General features: G+C 38.1%; 1 protein-coding gene and 1 long non-coding RNA gene across 2 annotated transcripts; one reads left to right on the top strand and one right to left on the bottom strand.

Moving 5' to 3' along the window:
• The first annotated feature begins 471 nt into the window (after positions 1-471).
• LOC107763621 (squamosa promoter-binding-like protein 7) lies at positions 472-11781 on the top strand. The gene is made up of 10 exons (XM_075257192.1): positions 472-1351; positions 2350-2525; positions 2689-2900; positions 2997-3071; positions 3170-3277; positions 3661-3778; positions 5040-5175; positions 8746-8905; positions 9641-10180; positions 10963-11781. The coding sequence occupies exons 1-10, from the start codon at positions 753-755 to the stop codon at positions 11245-11247; spliced, it is 2409 nt and encodes an 802-aa protein (XP_075113293.1). The 5' UTR covers positions 472-752; the 3' UTR covers positions 11248-11781.
• A 280-nt stretch (positions 11782-12061) lies between these two features.
• On the bottom strand, positions 12062-15232 carry LOC107773796 (uncharacterized). The gene is made up of 2 exons (XR_001645368.2): positions 13824-15232; positions 12062-12350 (listed from the first exon to the last, which is right to left on the bottom strand). It is a non-coding gene; the product is annotated as an uncharacterized LOC107773796 (long non-coding RNA).
• Between the last annotated feature and the right edge of the window lie 3607 nt (positions 15233-18839).

Genomic DNA, 18839 nt, shown 5'->3' on the forward strand with positions numbered 1-18839 from the left:
CTGGATAAAGACGAAGGGAAAAATCATATAATTTGTCGTGTTTTTTTTGCTCATATACTATATATTGACTTATCTCTTTATTTCATTTTGTTTAATACTATATGTATTTGGAGAGTTAGTATATTTTTTAATTATAATTCTTCTAAGAAGTTTAACTAAAAAGAATTATGAATTGTACTACTCATCAAAAAAATCAAATGAATTCACCGCCTAAAGTATGAGAAAAGAAATCAAAATTCAAAAACACCAAAAAAATAGATGTACTATATAGAGGCTAAATGAATGTATATTTTTTATTGACTTGACAATAAAGGAATGAGTTGGAATCTAGATGGTCTAAATTAAGTAACCTTTAATCCTCAGCAAAGAAAGCTCAGTTGTACTATAATAATTATAATAAAACCGAAAATGTCAAAATAACACAAATAACAAACATACCAATAAATAAATATTTTACCAATTCCATACGCTAATCATTGATATAGTTTTATGATATGACCTACAATATTATCATGTTTGCACACTTAGCTGATTTTTTACCTCCCATTTTCGTGTCACCACCTAACGCCACCCACCCACCCACCCCTCCACCCACCGCTGACCCTTACGGCTGACCTTCTCTGCATCTCTTTTCCCCTACTAGTATTTTCTTCATACCTTCTACGCCCAAAACTAAAACCTTTCTCTCCCCTCCCCCCACCCAACCCCCCCCCGCTTACTAAAACCAACTTCCCATTTTCTAGGACCAGAAAATGCATAATAATCAAGCTTCTTCACCATCACAAACCGGAGCTCCGACCCAATTCAGAAATACCCAAATTATGCTTTCCGGTACCCTTGATGACCCGACAATTTCCTCGTCCCTCTTTGATTGGTCCGATTTCCTCGAATTCAACCTCGACGAAGAACAATTGAACATCTCATTCGACGACCCGTTACTTCACCCGCCGGAGACGGAGACAGAACCGGCGGCACCCTTAATAATACCCTCTTCGGAAGATTCACCGCAGAGCCAGGAGGCGGATGCGGATACTGGTCGGGTCAGGAAAAGGGACCCGAGGATGGCGTGCTCGAACTTTTTAGCGGGTAGGATCCCGTGTGCTTGTCCCGAGTTAGATGAGAAGATGGAGGAAGAGGAGTTGGGAGGGATTGGGCCCGGGAAGAAACGGCCCCGGACTTTACGGGCTTCGTCCGGAGCTGCTGGGGCGAGGTGTCAAGTACCCGATTGTGAAGCGGATATCAGTGAGCTGAAAGGATATCATAAGAGACATAGGGTCTGCTTACGTTGTGCTAATGCTACTGCTGTGTTTCTTGATGGACAGAGCAAGCGATACTGCCAGCAGTGTGGCAAGTACGTTTACTTTTTTTTTTTTTTTAAAATGGATTAAGTTATAGACTGTATAAAGATTTGATTTTTTTTGCACTATCAGAAATTTAACATGTGATCGCAGGTTAGTTATCATTTTTCTAAAACCAAATTATCAATTATTGTTTATCAAGAGATTTACTTGTAATTATATACAGTGACAGTGTGAAGATCTTTTTACACTATCAGTGAAGTTTAAAAGTGTTATTTACTGTTTTTACCAAATTATTAATTACTGCTTTTAAAAGATTTACATGTAATTACCTAATAGGTGACTTGATTATGTAAATATCTTATATAATGTTATGAGTGAATAGAACTTAAACCTCTATTTCACAAGTACATGTTTTATGCTAGTAGATCATAGCCTGGAGTAATGATGAGAGGATAGAACAAAACCGAGCGGAATAAATGTAGATATAACGGAATCAGAATAGTTTGGGTTTGAGGCGTGAATTGATTGTTGATTGATTTGAAAGTACAACCACGTTTACCACATTTAGCATGCAAAAAAAGTAAAGAGAAATGATATAAAACCTCTTTTAGTAATACTATGACTGATCAAACCATTATTAATGCTCAAAGTGATAAAAAAGGAAGTTTCAGAAAGCCTGCCAAGAAATATATGTTGATGTGTTTGCAAAAGATGGCTTTAGATTGAGTCATTGAACTAATCGCATAGGTGATGTTGGTACTTAAAAAAAAGATTAATCTTTGATTGAGCTCTTTGAGTATACTTATAGTATGTGGGATCTGCTCACGAGCTTGGTCTTTGAATTAAGGATTCTCTTCCCTTGGAGTTACTTTGACAGACATTTTAATTGTATCTTTTGTTTCACTTGATCACTTCAAGTCTTAAGTGTATTTATATGAAACTGTTTGGTACACATTGCTATCTAGTCAAGAATTTGCCAGATATCCTGAATTGGCACGTGCCAATTCCAGATGCAACCGATATGTTAATGCTGCTATACCTTTTCCAGGTTTCATATTTTGTCGGACTTTGATGAAGGTAAGCGTAGTTGTAGGAGAAAATTAGAGCGGCACAACAACAGGCGCAGGAGAAAAGCCATTGATTCTTCGAAAATGTCTGTTGAGAAGGAATCTCGGCAGGTCACAACGGCTGATGATATTAGTGGTGATGATGACAATGTCAAAGGTATAATGAACTTGAAACAACTTTGTGGCTAAAAAGTTGTCTTCTGCTGGAAAAGCTGTATTTACCTGTCATTTATCTATAGTAGATGCCATGTTCCATATGTTAGGCTACTACTGGTTTAAACTGAAAATAGGATATTTTTTTTGTTTGTTTGAATGACCAGATAGCACATGCACGGGCAGCCAATTAGGAGAAAGGGAAATCTTATTAGAATCTGAAGGACATGTGCCAATAGGCTCTACTCAAGGCATCCAAAATAATCAGAGTGACAGTTTCACAGCTTCTGGTGAGACACAGGGTGATGCAGAAAAAGAGAACTCCAAAAATTCCCTTTCTCCATCCTATTACGACAACAAGAGTGCTTTTTCTTCGATGGTAGGTCTGATGACATAATTCCCCTTTTCCCATTAATTTCCATTTATATCTGGACTATAACTTTGAATTGACTGATCGTCATTCTTCTTTGCACAGTGCCCCACTGGTCGGATCTCATTCAAGCTTTATGATTGGAACCCTGCAGAGTTCCCTCGAAGACTCCGGCACCAAGTATTAAAGGATTATTATTACAGTTTAGTACATAAGAGAAAGTAAATTCTTTTTCTCCAATAGAGTTCATGGGGTTTGATTGACATTTTACTCTACAGATCTTCCAGTGGTTGGCCAGTATGCCTGTCGAATTGGAGGGCTATATTCGTCCAGGTTGTACAATCTTGACAGTTTTTGTTGCAATGCCAACATTCAAGTGGGGTAAGGTAATATAGTTACTGTTCCTCTCTGATGATAACCAAATTCTGTGTGTGATTGGTCTATGAATGTTTAGATATTACCATGGATTAGTATAATTTTGAGCAAGTGGTGCATCTCCTCTTTGAATGGTACTACGACCATCTTTACTAAGAGATTGTGTTTTGAGTTTCTAGGTCAGGAATTCCTCTCATAGAACACAATGCAATAGTGAAAATGAAACTCAGAGTGCTGTAGGAGTTAGATATTAGGAAGAGTTACCATACTGCTTTCTGTTTGAGATGTCTGCTACATGTGGCTTCTGTAACATTTTGGTTGTGGATTTCCGTGTTATGCTTTTATAGAACATCATTTGTTTCTAAATGATCGAGTTCCTCATTGGTTTTAACAGTTGCTGGAAGACCCAGCTGCACACCTATATGAGTTTATTGCATCACCTGGAAACATGCTTCGCGGGAGAGGAAGCTTTCTTGTTTATCTCAACAACATGGTATTTCGCGTTACAAAAGGTAAATTGGTACCTCAAGTTTTCTACCCTTAAGCTCTGTTGGAACGAAGTACGAACTTATAAGATCAATGAGGTCTAATCTTTATTTCTGAGACCCTACTTTTTCATTTGATGTAGATCTTGTTTGGCTAATACGACTAATCCTGCCATTTCATTTTATTGACAGTATTTGACTAGGTATGAAGTTTAAGATGCTAGTTTGACTAAATATAAGATAAGAAGAAAAATATTGGACTAATGGTTGAAAAGTTAGTTTGATAGAGAAAACATCACTCAAAATATTAAAAGCTGAATAGCTTGATATATTTGAATTTGTGAGAGTTTGAAAGTTGTATAAAAATGGAATGGCGTTAGGAATTTTGGAACCATGCAAGATAGAAAACTGTCATATAAATTGGAGCAGAGGGAGTATTTAATTGGACCTTTGTTTGCTTTTTCTGTACATAAGGTTGTTAAATAGTTTCCATTTATGAACTTCTGAATGAAACTGAATTCACCATCCCTCCTAGGTTGACTTGGACGCACACCAATCTGAAATTCACTTTTTTCCGAGTAAATTCAAAATATGAGTTCCCAGATCTCCATATCTTACCATTCAGTTGTGAGTTTAAGAACAATTTTTCCTTTCCGTTTTTGTTGTAAATATAGATGGTCTGGTCATTGTTATATATTTATTTTATTATTATTGTTCTGATAATACCTCCTACCAGCACGTGTCAGGTGACCTATCTACCAAGGCTTATACAGATGGGAAAAAATCACCTAATTTCCCCTTATTTGGCCTTCACTGGGATTTAAACTCTCGTTTCCGTGGTCCGTTCTGGTCAATGTTATGTTGCACATTGTATTTTGATCTACTCTTTGTCAATATCACTACAAATTGACTAGTTAAAATTTTCTACTGAAACGTAGTCCTAATTCCTAGTTTTTCTAGACATGGTAGTAGGTAGGCCCAACTCCCAAGTGCATATATAATTTTGTTTTTTTTGGGGGGAGAGGGGAAGGGGGGGGGGGGTCAGGGGTTAAAATAATTAGCGAACTTTTGAACATTGTTGAACAGGAAGAGAAGTATGTTCCATATCAGAGTTGGCCCACCTTATGGACAATGGGAAACAATTTTTCAGATTTTCCATATATAAATGTATGTTTATGCGTGTATATTATGTATGCACAATATTGGTGGGACAAGTCACAAACCCAAAATAACAGATCAACACCAAAGTTGCAATTTTAAATGGTAACAAATATTCTTTATAAAGCAGGTGAAAATTCAGTAGTGAAAGTCAAGCTAAAGGGACCAGCACCAAAGCTTAAGTCTATTCATCCTACTTGCTTTGAGGCTGGCAAGCCTATGGAGTTTTTTGCCTGTGGAAGCAATCTAATGCAGCCCAGATTCCGGTATGAGTTAGAATCACATTTTTGTCAATCTATAATCCGCTTATATTTGGTTCTGTCGAAGTATCCTGAGTTCTTCATTAATTGTCAACACTCAACAGGAGATATTATGATAGGAACTGAGTTGTTTATGGACAAAAGAAAATCTCAAGCTTGCTGACTCTACTAAAACTAGCTTATCCGAGCTCTAGAAACTGAGAGTTTGTATATGTTTGCCCTTTTTTTTTTAAATTGGTAACATGTTACATATATTAAAAATATTAGCACAAAGCTTGTGCTGTTAACCAGATACGTCCTCCATAATAGCAAAATAAGGCCCCCCAGACAAAAACTTACAGGGATTCTATGACTACAAGTATGGATTCACAGTCATTCTTACCAAAACAAAAAAGTAATATACAATTCATTTTTATCCTCTGGATGGAGTTTCTTGCACGCTTAGAACATCTGGTATAGAGGACATTACTATGGATAGGAAGGTGGTATAGAGGTCGAGAATAAAGGTAAGGGGCTAGGTAGCGGAGCGATGTCCTTGTTTGTAACAGCAGCTTTAGTACATTATTTAGTATCATTTGTGTATTTTCGTACTCGACTTTTGTTATTACTTGTTGCTTTCATTTGGATGTTTTGATTGCATTACCTAGTGTTGGTTTTGTATTTTCGCTTTGGTTTTTCAATTGGTTTGCTTGTTGTTGCCATTCTTTTTATCTTTCTTAAGCCGAGGGTCCACTGGAAATGGCCTCTCCCCCTTCTTAAAGGGGGGTAAGGTCTGCATACACACTACCCTCCCCAGACACTACTTGTGGAATTATGCGGGGTTTGTTGTTGTATGTTGGACTTCGATTCCAATAGGGCAGGGATGCGGTAGACATGTTAGAGCTTAGCGCATGCTCAAATTTCATCTCTATTGAATTTGAGTATCAAAATAGCGGATATAGTCATGATTCAATAGGTTAGTCCACTTACTTTTTCTTTTATTGATTCAAATGGGTAATGCCCATTTGTATAATGGAAAATGGGAGTATTTGGTGATTCAAGAAGTGACACATATTTTTTCTGCATGGATTTTTAGGACATGGGCCTCTTCGAGCCGAGGGTCTCCTGGAAACAGCCTCTCTGCCCCTCGGGGTAGAGGTAAGGTCTGCGTACATATTACCCTCCCCAGACCCCACTTGTGGGATTACACTGGGTTGTTGTTGTTGTTGATTTTTAGGACATGGGTGTCCTACTGTCCTTTGATTACGGATAGATTGTTGGACTCTGGATAGTAAATTTTCACTAAAAATAGGCGTGAAACTTGTCAAGAACTATTGGGGCCTCATTCTTATAAAGATTTTTAAAAATAAAAGCTTTTAGGCGTGAACACTCCAAGGCTTATAGTTCAGTTGTACTAGTGGCATTCTCCAACACAATGGGTTCTAGTCTCAGTGTCCCTTTTCTCCTTCCCTGATCCCAGTAGAAATGAAAAACAAAAAAATCTCTCCAGTTTGCAGGCTTAAAACTTGATGATGATGAATATAACTGAATTTGATGGACAACCCTCGTTCTATGTCAAACTTGAAATGGAAGAAAAAAGGTAACTTTGTTCAGACTTTTGGTGTTGTCCTCTTGCTTCGCTGCATCGTTTCGAAGAGTTTCATGTTTCTTTTTCACTCCATGATTGCTTCACTAATCCAGATCCCAGGTGGAACAATTAAGGTGCACGCAAGTTGGTTCGAACAATGATGTTATTAAAAAGCATCCAAAAAGAAAAGGAATAGAAAAAAGAAAGATTTAAATTTAAATCATGTCCAACTCATATTGGTCCCTTGATTTTTTCATGAAGCACTAGCTGCCTTTGGTGTATGGTACGACCCTCGTGCCCGTTCTATGCTACTTGCTTGGTGGTAATGAAATTGTTTGCTTTTGATACACTTTTGAAACCTTTTTTGCCAACTCTGATGCAACTCTCAGTTGGGCATAGATTACAAACAACAGTATGAGCAATTAATAGGAGTTGCTGAATGGAGGTGAATTTAGTTTTACTAGGATCTGTGTCGCTGCAATTTATAATATTAATAATTATATATACTCCCTCCTTTTCAAAAGATTGCCACCATTACTATTTGGGAAGTCTACGAGGTTGTTCTTTGACCATGTTTTTCTTAAATATTTTATAAATATTTTGAATTATGAATTATTATGACTAATAATACTTTTTACGTAGTTTCCTGAAATGTAAATTTTATTTTCAAAAAATTGAAAAATCTATGTCCAAATTCATAGTCAAATAGTACTTTGACTCTTGTACTCCGAGTATGCCAATTTTTTTGAAATGGAGGGAGTACAAGAATAGGAAAGAGATGATCTTTTTCTCCTTGCTTTTCGGTGCAAACTAGTTATTGTACAAGATGTAGATGCTATTTTAGACGAAATGGCAGTTTTGGATAGCCTGTAGTTACACTTGTTGTGCACTGGCTTAGCGCAAATATTTGTAAAATATATCATAGATGAGTTTTAGTATCTAGGCCTAGCATCATACCCTTGATAAATACTACTCCCTCCGCCCCAATTTATGTGACATCCCAAAAAGTATGACACCTTTCTCTTTTTGGAAACTTATTAATTTTAAGATCTCCATTTTACCCTTAACAACATGACCTTTTAGGACCCTCACCACTAATTTTGAATGAAAAGACGTGTGGAGCTTTCATCACCACTCATTTAAAATGATAATTTTGGTACTTTGCATATATTTGGCTATCACGTCAAAATTCTTCTTTAATTTGTTAAATTCCGTGCTTAGTCAAACACAATCACATAAATAGGAAGGAGTATTGCTTTTGATGGCGTGGAATAGAAAGATAAGTTCGTAGTTAGCCAAATCGTCCTGCGTCATGACTGCTCTGTTTGCTTAGTTCAGAAGGCTTTTGATCCGACCAGATTGCGAGCTTTCATGCTCGCTCGCATCTACTCATATTTTTAACTCATACCTGCATTTGGCCACATCGTATTTATAAATCTTTTTGATGAGCTATGGACTGCTTTCTCATTAAATTTGGCAGGATATTTGATCATACCAAATTGGAAGCTTTTTTGTTCCCTCATACCAACTGCTTCCCCTCCCCCCCCCCCCTTCTTTTGGGTGAATATCCACTCATATCTGCATTTGCAAGTTTGCTATGCTCATAGATAGTTGCAGTTTCGCTATAAAATTCTGTAAACTCTTTTTTTGTTTTGTTTTTGAAAAGCTGAAATAAATCAAACGCCTATTAGTCTAGTATCTCTATTACCTCATGGAGGCTTTAGAGGACAATTCGTGTTATCTTTCAAGTTTGAAATAAATCAATTCGTATTTGAAAGGGAGCCTTGGTGTAACTGGTAAAGTTGCTGCCATATGACCAGGAGGTTGGGTTCGAGCCGTGGAAACAGCCTCTTGCGGAAATGCTGGGTACGACTGCGTACAATAGACTCTTGTGGTCCGGCCCTTCGTCGGACCCCGCGCATAGCGTGAGCTTAGTGCACCGGGCTGTCCTTTTTTTCATATTATTTTTGATCATTTTTTATAAATTAACATGTTGATGCCCTTGGCAGGTTTCTTGTGTCATTTGGGGGAAGGTATTTAGGGAATGATATCAGTGTTACACCTTCATGTAGTAAAAATGAAGGTGGATCTGGTAGCATGGAGCATCAATTATTAAAGATACATGTCCCTAGGACTGAAGCAGATCTTTTTGGCCCCGCTTTTGTTGAGGTAGAAGTTCTAACCAAATATCTTCTTTTATCCTCTTTCCAATTTTTGTATGTTTGCTTATAAATGTATCATTCCTATAATTAGCACCGTGCATCATGCCATTGTATTTTCTTGTATATATTCTTAACGGAAACTACTGGAGGAATAATGTTTGAAAAAGACCATTCTTAAAAAGGTGTTAGAAAAATTCTGTCGCACTTTTTTTGAGAAAATTCTTGTCGCATTTATTGATTTTATATGCTCCCTACACTGAAAGAGAAGGGCTAATTATGATCTTCTAGTGTATGGTTGAGTTGAGGCATACGAGTGACAATCCAGATATTCCAGGTTCAAATCCTAGTTAAAACACTCAGTATGAGTCTATTTGTTCCTGCCTTTGCGGGCAGCCTTACCCGGCACATGTATCTGTGAGCTGTAGAAAGTTGTCTCCTGGATTAGTCGAGGTGCATGCAAATTGGCCCTAACATCAACATCATTTATATCTAAAAAAAGGCAGGGGTGCTAGCTATACTTTTGTATCTTTTACTACAGCACTTTCTTGGTGCTAGACTGCTAGTTTTCATTGAAATGAACCTTAACTTTCTAATGTAAAGGTCTATCCCAACTGAATATGTGCGCTGATGGAGTAATAAAGAGTGCGCAAGATTTCAATTGTTCATGTATTTAATACCTTGAACCTATCATTGTGTTTCACTAATCTTGACTGTAAAAGATTCAATCTGGTCTATTTTGTAGGTCGAGAATGAATCTGGTTTATCTAACTTCATTCCCATCCTCATTGCGGAAAAAGATATTTGTGCAGAAATGAAAGAAATACAACGGAAGTTCTGTTCTGGAGGGTCAGAACACACTGCTGTTTGTTCTCCATGTGAAGATTCCACGTGTAGAAAATCAGAATTCTCAGAATTTATGTTGGATGTGGCATGGTTACTAAGGGAGCCTTCATCAGAAAATGTTCAGATTGTGGCGTCTGTACAGATGCAGAGATTTAATTATTTGTTGAATGTTTTAATGGAAAGTCAGTCGACTATTATTTTGAAAAGAGTATTGCCTTATTTTGAAAATAGGGTGAATAGAAACTTGTTAGCTGGCATCACTGATGCTGAAATGAGGCTTTTTCAGAGGAATATTTATGAGAAAAATAATCTGCTCAAGGAAACATTGCAGCTAAAGGAATATTGTACGGGAGATGCGGGAAAGATTATGCAGGAGGCAAATACTTCTAGTGATATCTTCCAAAATCATATGAAATCTGTTTTTCCAGTTAACAATGAGGTGACTATCTCATTTCTACCATTGCCATATTATTTTAGAGTATGTTGCAGAATTGAGTTCTGCTATTAGTTTCTAATTAAATGCTTTAATTTAGAGTAATCTTTTACGTTTATCTTTATGCTGGTGAATCAAACTGTTGGTACATAAAATATGCCTCTGCTTTGAAGCCCAAGGTGAACTTTTTCCTCGCTAGGCTTGAACATGAGCAAGCCTAGCCCCATCTAAAATGATCTTGACTTAGTGTAATGTTCGGTTCGTCTCTTGATGGATGCAAAGCGAGAGATTATCACTTCATGGATGAAGTTGTGCGCTTCAAACAGTGACGCACAAAGTGATTCCCACTAAAATTAGTAGGTTCTTTGAATCTCAACTTTGAGGAGTTGGATTAATATAGGTATTATTTTATATTGGATACCGAAATTAGTTGTTTTAATTGCAATTATGTCATTATGGCGTTCATATATATTTGATATCTTTTAATGTTGTTAATTGTGTACTTCCCTTCAAAGACGAGTGCACTTCATTTCTCGCTTCAAACCCCATGGATCTTGTTGCTCTTTTGCACTTTTCGCTTTTAACTACATATTCTATGCACTTGTGGTAAATAAAAATGGTCATTTATTTTATGTTACAGATTCGAGTAATGAGTATATGAATTGCTTTTTACCTTCAGAATGTCTCTTAGCAGCTCATTTTTTTGTTCTTACTATAGTAAGACGTGTTTTCAGAGGGTGATGACTCATACCTGATGCTAAATATATTTGTGTCTTCATAATATGTAGGACGTGGAGGTACCACATGAGCATAACCTAGAGTTTGGTTCAGCTTATTGGGAAAGCACTTCAACAGTCCCACTTTTGGATGCAGAATTGGCATTGAGAGTGAAGGAGCAGTCAGGGAAGCCTTGTGGCTTCTTGGTTAGAAAGACAGTTTTGACATCTCGTACTCTTGTGTTTGTAATCACTGGTTTTGCTGTGTGTCTTGGTCTATGTGCAACCTTCCTGCACCCCAGAAAAGTTGGTGAATTCGCTATGACAATTCGGAGGTGTCTGTTTGACAACTCTTAAATTGCATGTACACCTTTTAACCAAATGAACTCTCTGTAATTACAGAATATAGGCGCGATCCCCAGCATTCGGGTCCCCTGCCGTGACTGGTCTTGTATGATGTTCCTGTGTTTGCTACAATTGCATATCAAGAAACTGGCAAATATTCCTGCCTTTGCTACCACTGCATCTCAAGAAATTGAACAGCATGGAGTGGAGAGATAGTGGTTAGTTTCTGACCGTTAAGACCAAATGCCTATTGGGAGACATGCTTTGCGGCATTCTTGATGTATTATACAAATTGTGCTCTGTAAGCACAAAAACTGTATTAGCTGTATAGCTTCACTTGTTACTTTGTACAAGTTCTCAGGTAATCACTGTGGACTTCACTATAACTTTATGGTTACTGACATCAGTTGTCCTCAAAAGAGTAGATACACATTAGCATTTGCAGATATTGTTTTGTGCTTAACAACTTTAAGGGATTGAGGTGGGACTCTTTGAATATTTTGATGTGAATATACGTAGAAGAGGCAGGCCTATTTGGCCATGAAATAATCGATTCAATATTCCAGTGCTGAACTAAATACTATTAGTTTGGGCAAAGAGCGTTTGCAAAATTTGCATTTCACGTGAAATTTTGAAATAGTGATGTGAAGGTGTATTTCGAGTGAAGTGTTGGTTTCCATTCAGAAAATTTTAACGTTCGCAAATTTTTTGTGCAACTTTAGCTTCTGCTAACTTTTTTGCCTATTTCAATTTCAACTCATATACTGTTGAAGCTGAAAATTTTGATTAAGAATCTTGGATCAACCGTCCATAATGAAATGAAAGGTTAGAAGCCCTGCACTTCCTCTTCCTCTGAATAATACTATAAAGATGAAAAAAACAATAAAACATTAACACCAATAAAGGCCAAAAAGATAGTACCAACACCCTAAGAAAGAAATCACAATTCCAAGTCTTCTTGGAAAACCCTCCAATCATTTTCCAAAAATTAAAATAGTATCAATGTCATAAAATAATAAATTAAGGAGAAACACCCTTGGGATTAAAATATATTAAGATCCAGGCTTCTGTGCGCAGCTCTCTTAATGTCCAATTCTGCTAGAGTAGATTAATTCCTGTGCAAGGCATAGAACAAGTGTCAATTTTCTATGAGAAGTACTTATGCATACTTGGTGTTTAAACCAAATCACATGAATTTACCACAGTTGAAGATAAATTGAGAAATGAAAATATACGCAAATTAACTAGAGTTAAGTGATAAAATGTGTATAAAAGACGTGTGATACATTCACCGATATGGTGAAAACACCGGGTTTGTGTAGTTTTTTTTTTTCTGTTTGCTACTATGTAAATGCATGAAATTCCACCATGTACCCTCAATAATCCAACTCTTTAATTGATGAAACCATTTCTCTTTTTTGGGCCAGGAGAGGGGCGGGGAGGGGAAAGGTGGGGAGATTCTTTAAGCTGTTCATCTATAGACTATAGACTGTATCTTGTAACATGATAATAGCTTCTGCAAAAGCTTCTGCAAAGCAAACAACAACAACAAACCCAACGGGATCCCACAAGTAGGGTCTGTGGAGGGTAATGTGTACGCAGATCTAACCTCTATCTAAATAAGGTAGAGAGGTTGTTTCCGATAGACCCTTGGCTCAAGACCAATGAGAAAGAAGCAATAAACATATAATAGCAATAACAAGTAATAGGCAATGGAAGCAAATGACAAAGCATGTAATAACAAAGATCTATGAATACGAAAACCATTTCTTAGAAGGTAACGGAGTTTACTAAAAGTGCATCCTAATAATGCTGCCAAATTAGTTAACAAAATTGCAAACACAGGTTTCCTAGGCAAAGAAAATACAGTGGCTATTGAATAATTTACTTGAGGAAGAAGACAATCAGCTACAAGCCATCCTATTGTAGCAAGTAAATCACAACAGAAAATAACACGCTTCGCTTCTGCATAAAAGAGCTTCGTTCAACTTTTGCTAACTTATTTAAGATAGAAATATGATGAACCACTAAGCAGCAGTTAGTTAGCTTCTTAAGCTGTAATACGACCTGATATCTATCTTTAGTCTTTGTAGTGATAGTTCTTGACAATTATACAATCAAGGAGGCATACGACATAAGATTAATTCTGTTTCCAAAGCAGCTAGATAACAGTTTTAAAGTCAAATTGCTTAAAAACAGAAAGCATGGGAGTGGCTATGACTAATTTTACATGAGCTCATTGTGAGATGAGTGTCATGATTCAAAGAACAGTAAAAACATCTAGAACTATTCCTTTTCAAGACGGCTTGTGCTCAAAATTGAACTATTCTTTTCCGTAAGATGCGCCACCATTCTATGATGCCGAATTAGTTCAATCTACAAATCCAAGTTTTTTCTTTCATTTATACAATTAACTTTTCTTGAGGACTAAAGAATTATCATCACAACACTCTCCGAGGACAAAAGAATTACCATTCACAAAACTATAAAAGGGTTCATTTCATTGAATCAAATATGGACCAATTTAAAATTTTTGTGCAAAAGTCACTAAAAATGATTAAAAAATAATGAAAATATTGATGATATACCTGAATACAGCATCATCTCAGAACGTCAAGCAATAAAGATACCTCCAAACGTAGGAGAGACAAAACTCTCCATGAAAGGTTTAGTTCTGTGAAATGTAGGAGTTAATCAATCAACCATCATATCCCTCCACTGATCTTCTTTCCTATTGTAGACAATCAACTTCACTCCATCCACATCCAGTACAACATTATCATCACTCACGAAACATAAGGGGGTCAAACGTGACACTATATTTGGTGGTTCTGTAATACTAAATCTGGTCCAAGACTCATCAAAACCATATTCTCTCATCATCCAAACTTTCCCACGTCTAGAGAACACACAAAGACACCCTCTAAGAGCCACAATATTACACCCAAGCAAATCAAGGTTATAAAGCTCAGTAGGTGTTGGCACCTCCAAGAATTTCTCATCACTTAAATCAAAAGCAACAATTATACATGTAGGAGGAGCAACAACAATACATGATTAATTATAAGCTTCAATTATACATGAAGGATCGGAATCTTTCTGAGCCATCCAATGCAAAGCTCCATTTACCAAAACCCCAGAGAACCAGAACAAGAACCAACCGAAAGCGTTATATGATCATGAGTTGAACTCTCAACTCTCCTCCATAGACCCGTTTTCACAGAGTAGACATCCACAAAAGTAGAGGCAAGATCCCATCTACGAGAAAGATTAACCAACTTATAATCATCGCCAGCAGAATCATACCCTAAACCATACATGCTAAGGCTATCTGGCACAGGAAGAGCCAAATGAAAGGTTGGAATTCTATGGTACTTTAAGGTTGTGGGGTTTATCAAAAAAGTGATATTGTCCTCATTCATCACCAAGACTAAGCCATTACATGAGCCAAGCACATTAACCCAGTTCTCTGGGAGCTGCTGTAAATTTAGGTTTCTTGAAATGGCATCAATTGTTCCATTTTGGTGGTTGCGGTTAAACGTGATAGTGTGAATAGAATTTGAACGAGAGGTAAAAATGAGTTTCTTTTCACTCTTATGGGCATACAAATTGAGGTGAGCTTTGATGAAATGTGGGTATGAGAGAAGAGAGCACCATCGCTTTGATACGCACCTGAATTGACCTACGGACTTTGCGGGCAGCCGGGTAAGTATGTCAACTATGATTTCTTCGGGTAAATTTTTAGCTTTACTCATTGCCATTGTTGGGGACTTGGATTTGGAGGAAAAACTAAATACGAGGTGGAGAGCTCGTGTATTTGCCTGACTAGTATTTTAATGGAGGAAGCTACTGGTTTTAATGGAGGGAATGGGTTCTTTTCCGATGGGGGTCAAAGTGGCGTACATGGTACAAGGGTGAAAGACAGTGAAGGTGACAAATAGCTTCCTACTGCTTTTTGTTCCGAGGCTGCTAGGTTTTGGTGGCTACTTGAATTTTTAGGCGCGTATTTAAAAATAGGAAAAGGGCCAAAAATACCACAAATACCCTCCTTCCATCATTTGGTCTGAAAATACTCTCAATCTTTATTTTTGGCTCATGGATACCCCTTAAACTAATGGCCTAAATCTCGGTGAAATTTGGCTCTTTAAAATAGCCACATGGCGTATTATGATTTGCCACGGTTTTTATTCAGGATTAAATTAAAATCCACCCATTTTTTAAACCTCCCCTCTCTTTTTTTTACTTAGATTATATTCACCAAAATTTCCATTCCCAACATGAATCCCCCACGATGAAGCTCTTTGGCTCTCTGATTTGCTTTACTCTAAACCTCTATGCTGACATTTTCATTTTTTCAACACTCCATCAAAGCTTCTTGTATACGGTCAAGATCGGGCCTATCCGATTTTGCTATTTGATCGAAGCAAAGGAGTCGCATTGGGCTTAATCTCGTAATGAATCAGACTCGCGCTCGAAGACGAGATATCGAGTCCAAGGATCGAAGTGTTCCTCGAGACTGAGGCCAGCAGCAATCGAGACTAAGTATGCCCAACTTCGAGTGAAATACAATAACAGATAGGCAAAATATTTGTAACTAGTCGAAGATCACGGCGGAAATCTCAGAGCAGATCAAATCAAAGGCGGTTATTTGTATCAATCAAGGGATTTACTTCCGTAATTAGAATTGTACCACAATTAGGATTCCTCTAGTATATAAAGAGGGGTCCCTATCATTTGTAGGGACCTTACATTCATAAAGATCAAGGCAATATAATATTTCTCTATTGTTCATCAGCTTATTATTCTTTAACTGTTCTTATTTTGCAACCCTTGAAGGTCCAACAACTCGAGGGCATTGTCCAAGCACTGGTTTGTTTTAAATTCTTGTCAATTCACATCATTTATTTTTAAGTTAATAAATTGGTATTAAGCGAAATCACGTATCCTTAAAATCACATTACAAGTTTAATTATTACTCGATTTTTAGGGTAAACAGTTTGGCGCCTACCGTGGGGCTAAGGATAATAGTGATTGCTTGATATTAACCTTTATAACACACACTGCTTTTACACTTGTTCTTGTGAGTATTTTTATTTCAGGAATCAACATGTTAAACTCTCAAGCAGTACCCACTCACACTGACACCGGCCTTGGTCTTCATGGCGAAAACGAGCACGTAGTCGCCCCAAAAAACGGAGTACCTCCAATCAATCTCGGCGCACCACAGGACGTGAATCCGATTGATGTTAACTCTCATGTCACCATCTGTGGAGATTTAGGCGTCGACCCTGAAAATAGCGTCCGCAGATACACCCGAGCAGCCGATCAGAACACACAAAATGGTGAAGAAGGCGGAATTAGCCTTCGAATGATATTTGACATGCTACAAACTCAGCAGGCCGCGATAACGCAACTTCAAAATCAGAATCGGGCCCTAAGCAGAATCGAACTCGATACATCACAGGAGGTTGCTCATAGGGTCGAACCCGTGCAGGAAAAATTGAACGATAATGGATTGGGAACTGATCCCGCCATCATGAAAATGCTCGAGGAGTTCACTAAATGGATAGAATCAGGTGAAAAGAAAATCGAGGATAATGACAAAAAGGTAGAAACGTACAACTCACGAGTTGACCAAACATCGGGGCACCCTCGATCCCAAAGGGTTTGGATTCGAAGAAGTTTGTGCAGAAGCCTTTTCCTCAAAGTGCGGCTCTGAATCCCATTCCTAATGAACACATCACTTCGTACACATGCAGAATAAAGGGAAATGACTTAGAATATGATGAGATTGAATCTGTTTTGTTGAAAAAATTTGGAGAAACTTTATCAAAGTGGGCAATGATATGGTACCACAATTTGCCACCCAATTCCATCAATTCTTTCGCCATGCTCGCCGATTCATTCGTAAAGGCACACGCATGAGCGATAAAGATCGTGACCAGGAAGTCAGACCTCTTCAAAGTGAAACAAAAGGACAATGAAATGTTAAGGGAATTCGTATCTCGATTTCATATGGAACGTATGGACCTACCCCCGATTACCGATGATTGGGTTGTCCAAGCCTTTACTGAGGCTTTGAACGAGCGAAGTTTGATAGCATCACGTTAACTAAAGAAGAATTTGATTGAATATCCAACAGTGACCTGGATTGATGTGCATAACAAGTACCAGTCGAAGATCAGAGTCGAGGATGATCAGTTGGGAGCTCCATCCGGTTCCGTTTACCCAAACAGGTCCGAAGGCAAGATTCAAAGGGACATCGACAGATATCCCCGATCGAACAGAGATCGATACCAACCATATAGCGCATATTGAAGGAACAATGGACCGGGACGTAACCCCGTTCAAAATGATCGAATGAATGATCGATGTCAAAACTCTCGGGGGCTCATGAGTAAGAATGGCTTTAATAAACACGTCGAGCCTAAGGAAGCACCACGGTTATCGGAATATAACTTCAGCATCGATGCTTCAGGTATTGTATCAGCTATTAGACGAATCAAGGATACTAGATGGCCCAGACCCCTGTAAACCGATCCAGCTCAAAGGAATCCGAATCAAATGTGCAAGTATCGTGGAACTCATGGTCACAAAACCAAGCAGACAATTAAGGGAGGAGGTAGCTTGTTAGTTCAACGAAGGTCATCTTCGAGAGTTCTTGAGTGACCGAGCAAAAAATCACTTCAGAGACAGGGATACAAACAGGAAAAATGAACAGGAGGAACTGCAACACGTGATTCATATGATCGTCAGTGGGGTTGATATCCCTCAGGGTCCGACATTTAAATGCACCAAAGTCACAATCACAAGGGAGAAGCGCACCCGGGACTACCTACCAGAAGATACCTTATCTTTCAACGAAGAAGAGGCAGAGGGGATCGAACAGCCTCACAACGACGCACTGATAATATCTATCATTATAAATAAAATTCAAGTTAAATATGTGTTGGTTGATCCAGGTAGTTCATCAAATATTATCCGATCGAGGGTCGTGGGGAAACTCGGCCTACAGGATCAGATCGTGCCTGCAACTCGAGTACTCAATGATTTTAACGTGGCAGGTGAAACCACCAAAGGGAAAATTATGTTGCCAGTGAACGTGGCCGGAACTATCCAGGAAACGAAGTTCCACATGATCGAATGAGATATGAGGTACAATGCGCTGCTCGGAAGACCTTGGATCCATAATATGAGGGTAGTACCTTCAACGCTTTATCAAATCTTGAAATTCCAAATACCGGAAAGAGTCAAAACGATGTACGGTGAATAACCAGCAGCTAAAGAGATGTTTGCAATCGATGAGGTGATACTAATGTCAACTCTCACATCAACAAAGGGATCGGAATCAAAGGAAAAGCAGAAGGTAAAATAGCAACCATAGTCGCCGGCTTCGACCAAATTGGAACAATAGGGAATTATCGAGGACGATGATTGCATGATACCTTGAACCTTCGTAACCCCTGATGATTAATGATGCCACAAAGTCAACGGTCGAAGAGCTGGAACAAGTCATACTGATCGAGCACCTACCCGATCGAAAGGTATACCTGGGCACATGATTAACCCCCGAGCTCAGGGAAAAACTCATTAAATTCCTTATT

The sequence above is a fragment of the Nicotiana tabacum genome, chromosome 7, assembly GCF_000715075.1.
Source record: "Nicotiana tabacum cultivar K326 chromosome 7, ASM71507v2, whole genome shotgun sequence".
In the NCBI taxonomy this organism is placed as follows: Eukaryota; Viridiplantae; Streptophyta; class Magnoliopsida; order Solanales; family Solanaceae; genus Nicotiana; species Nicotiana tabacum.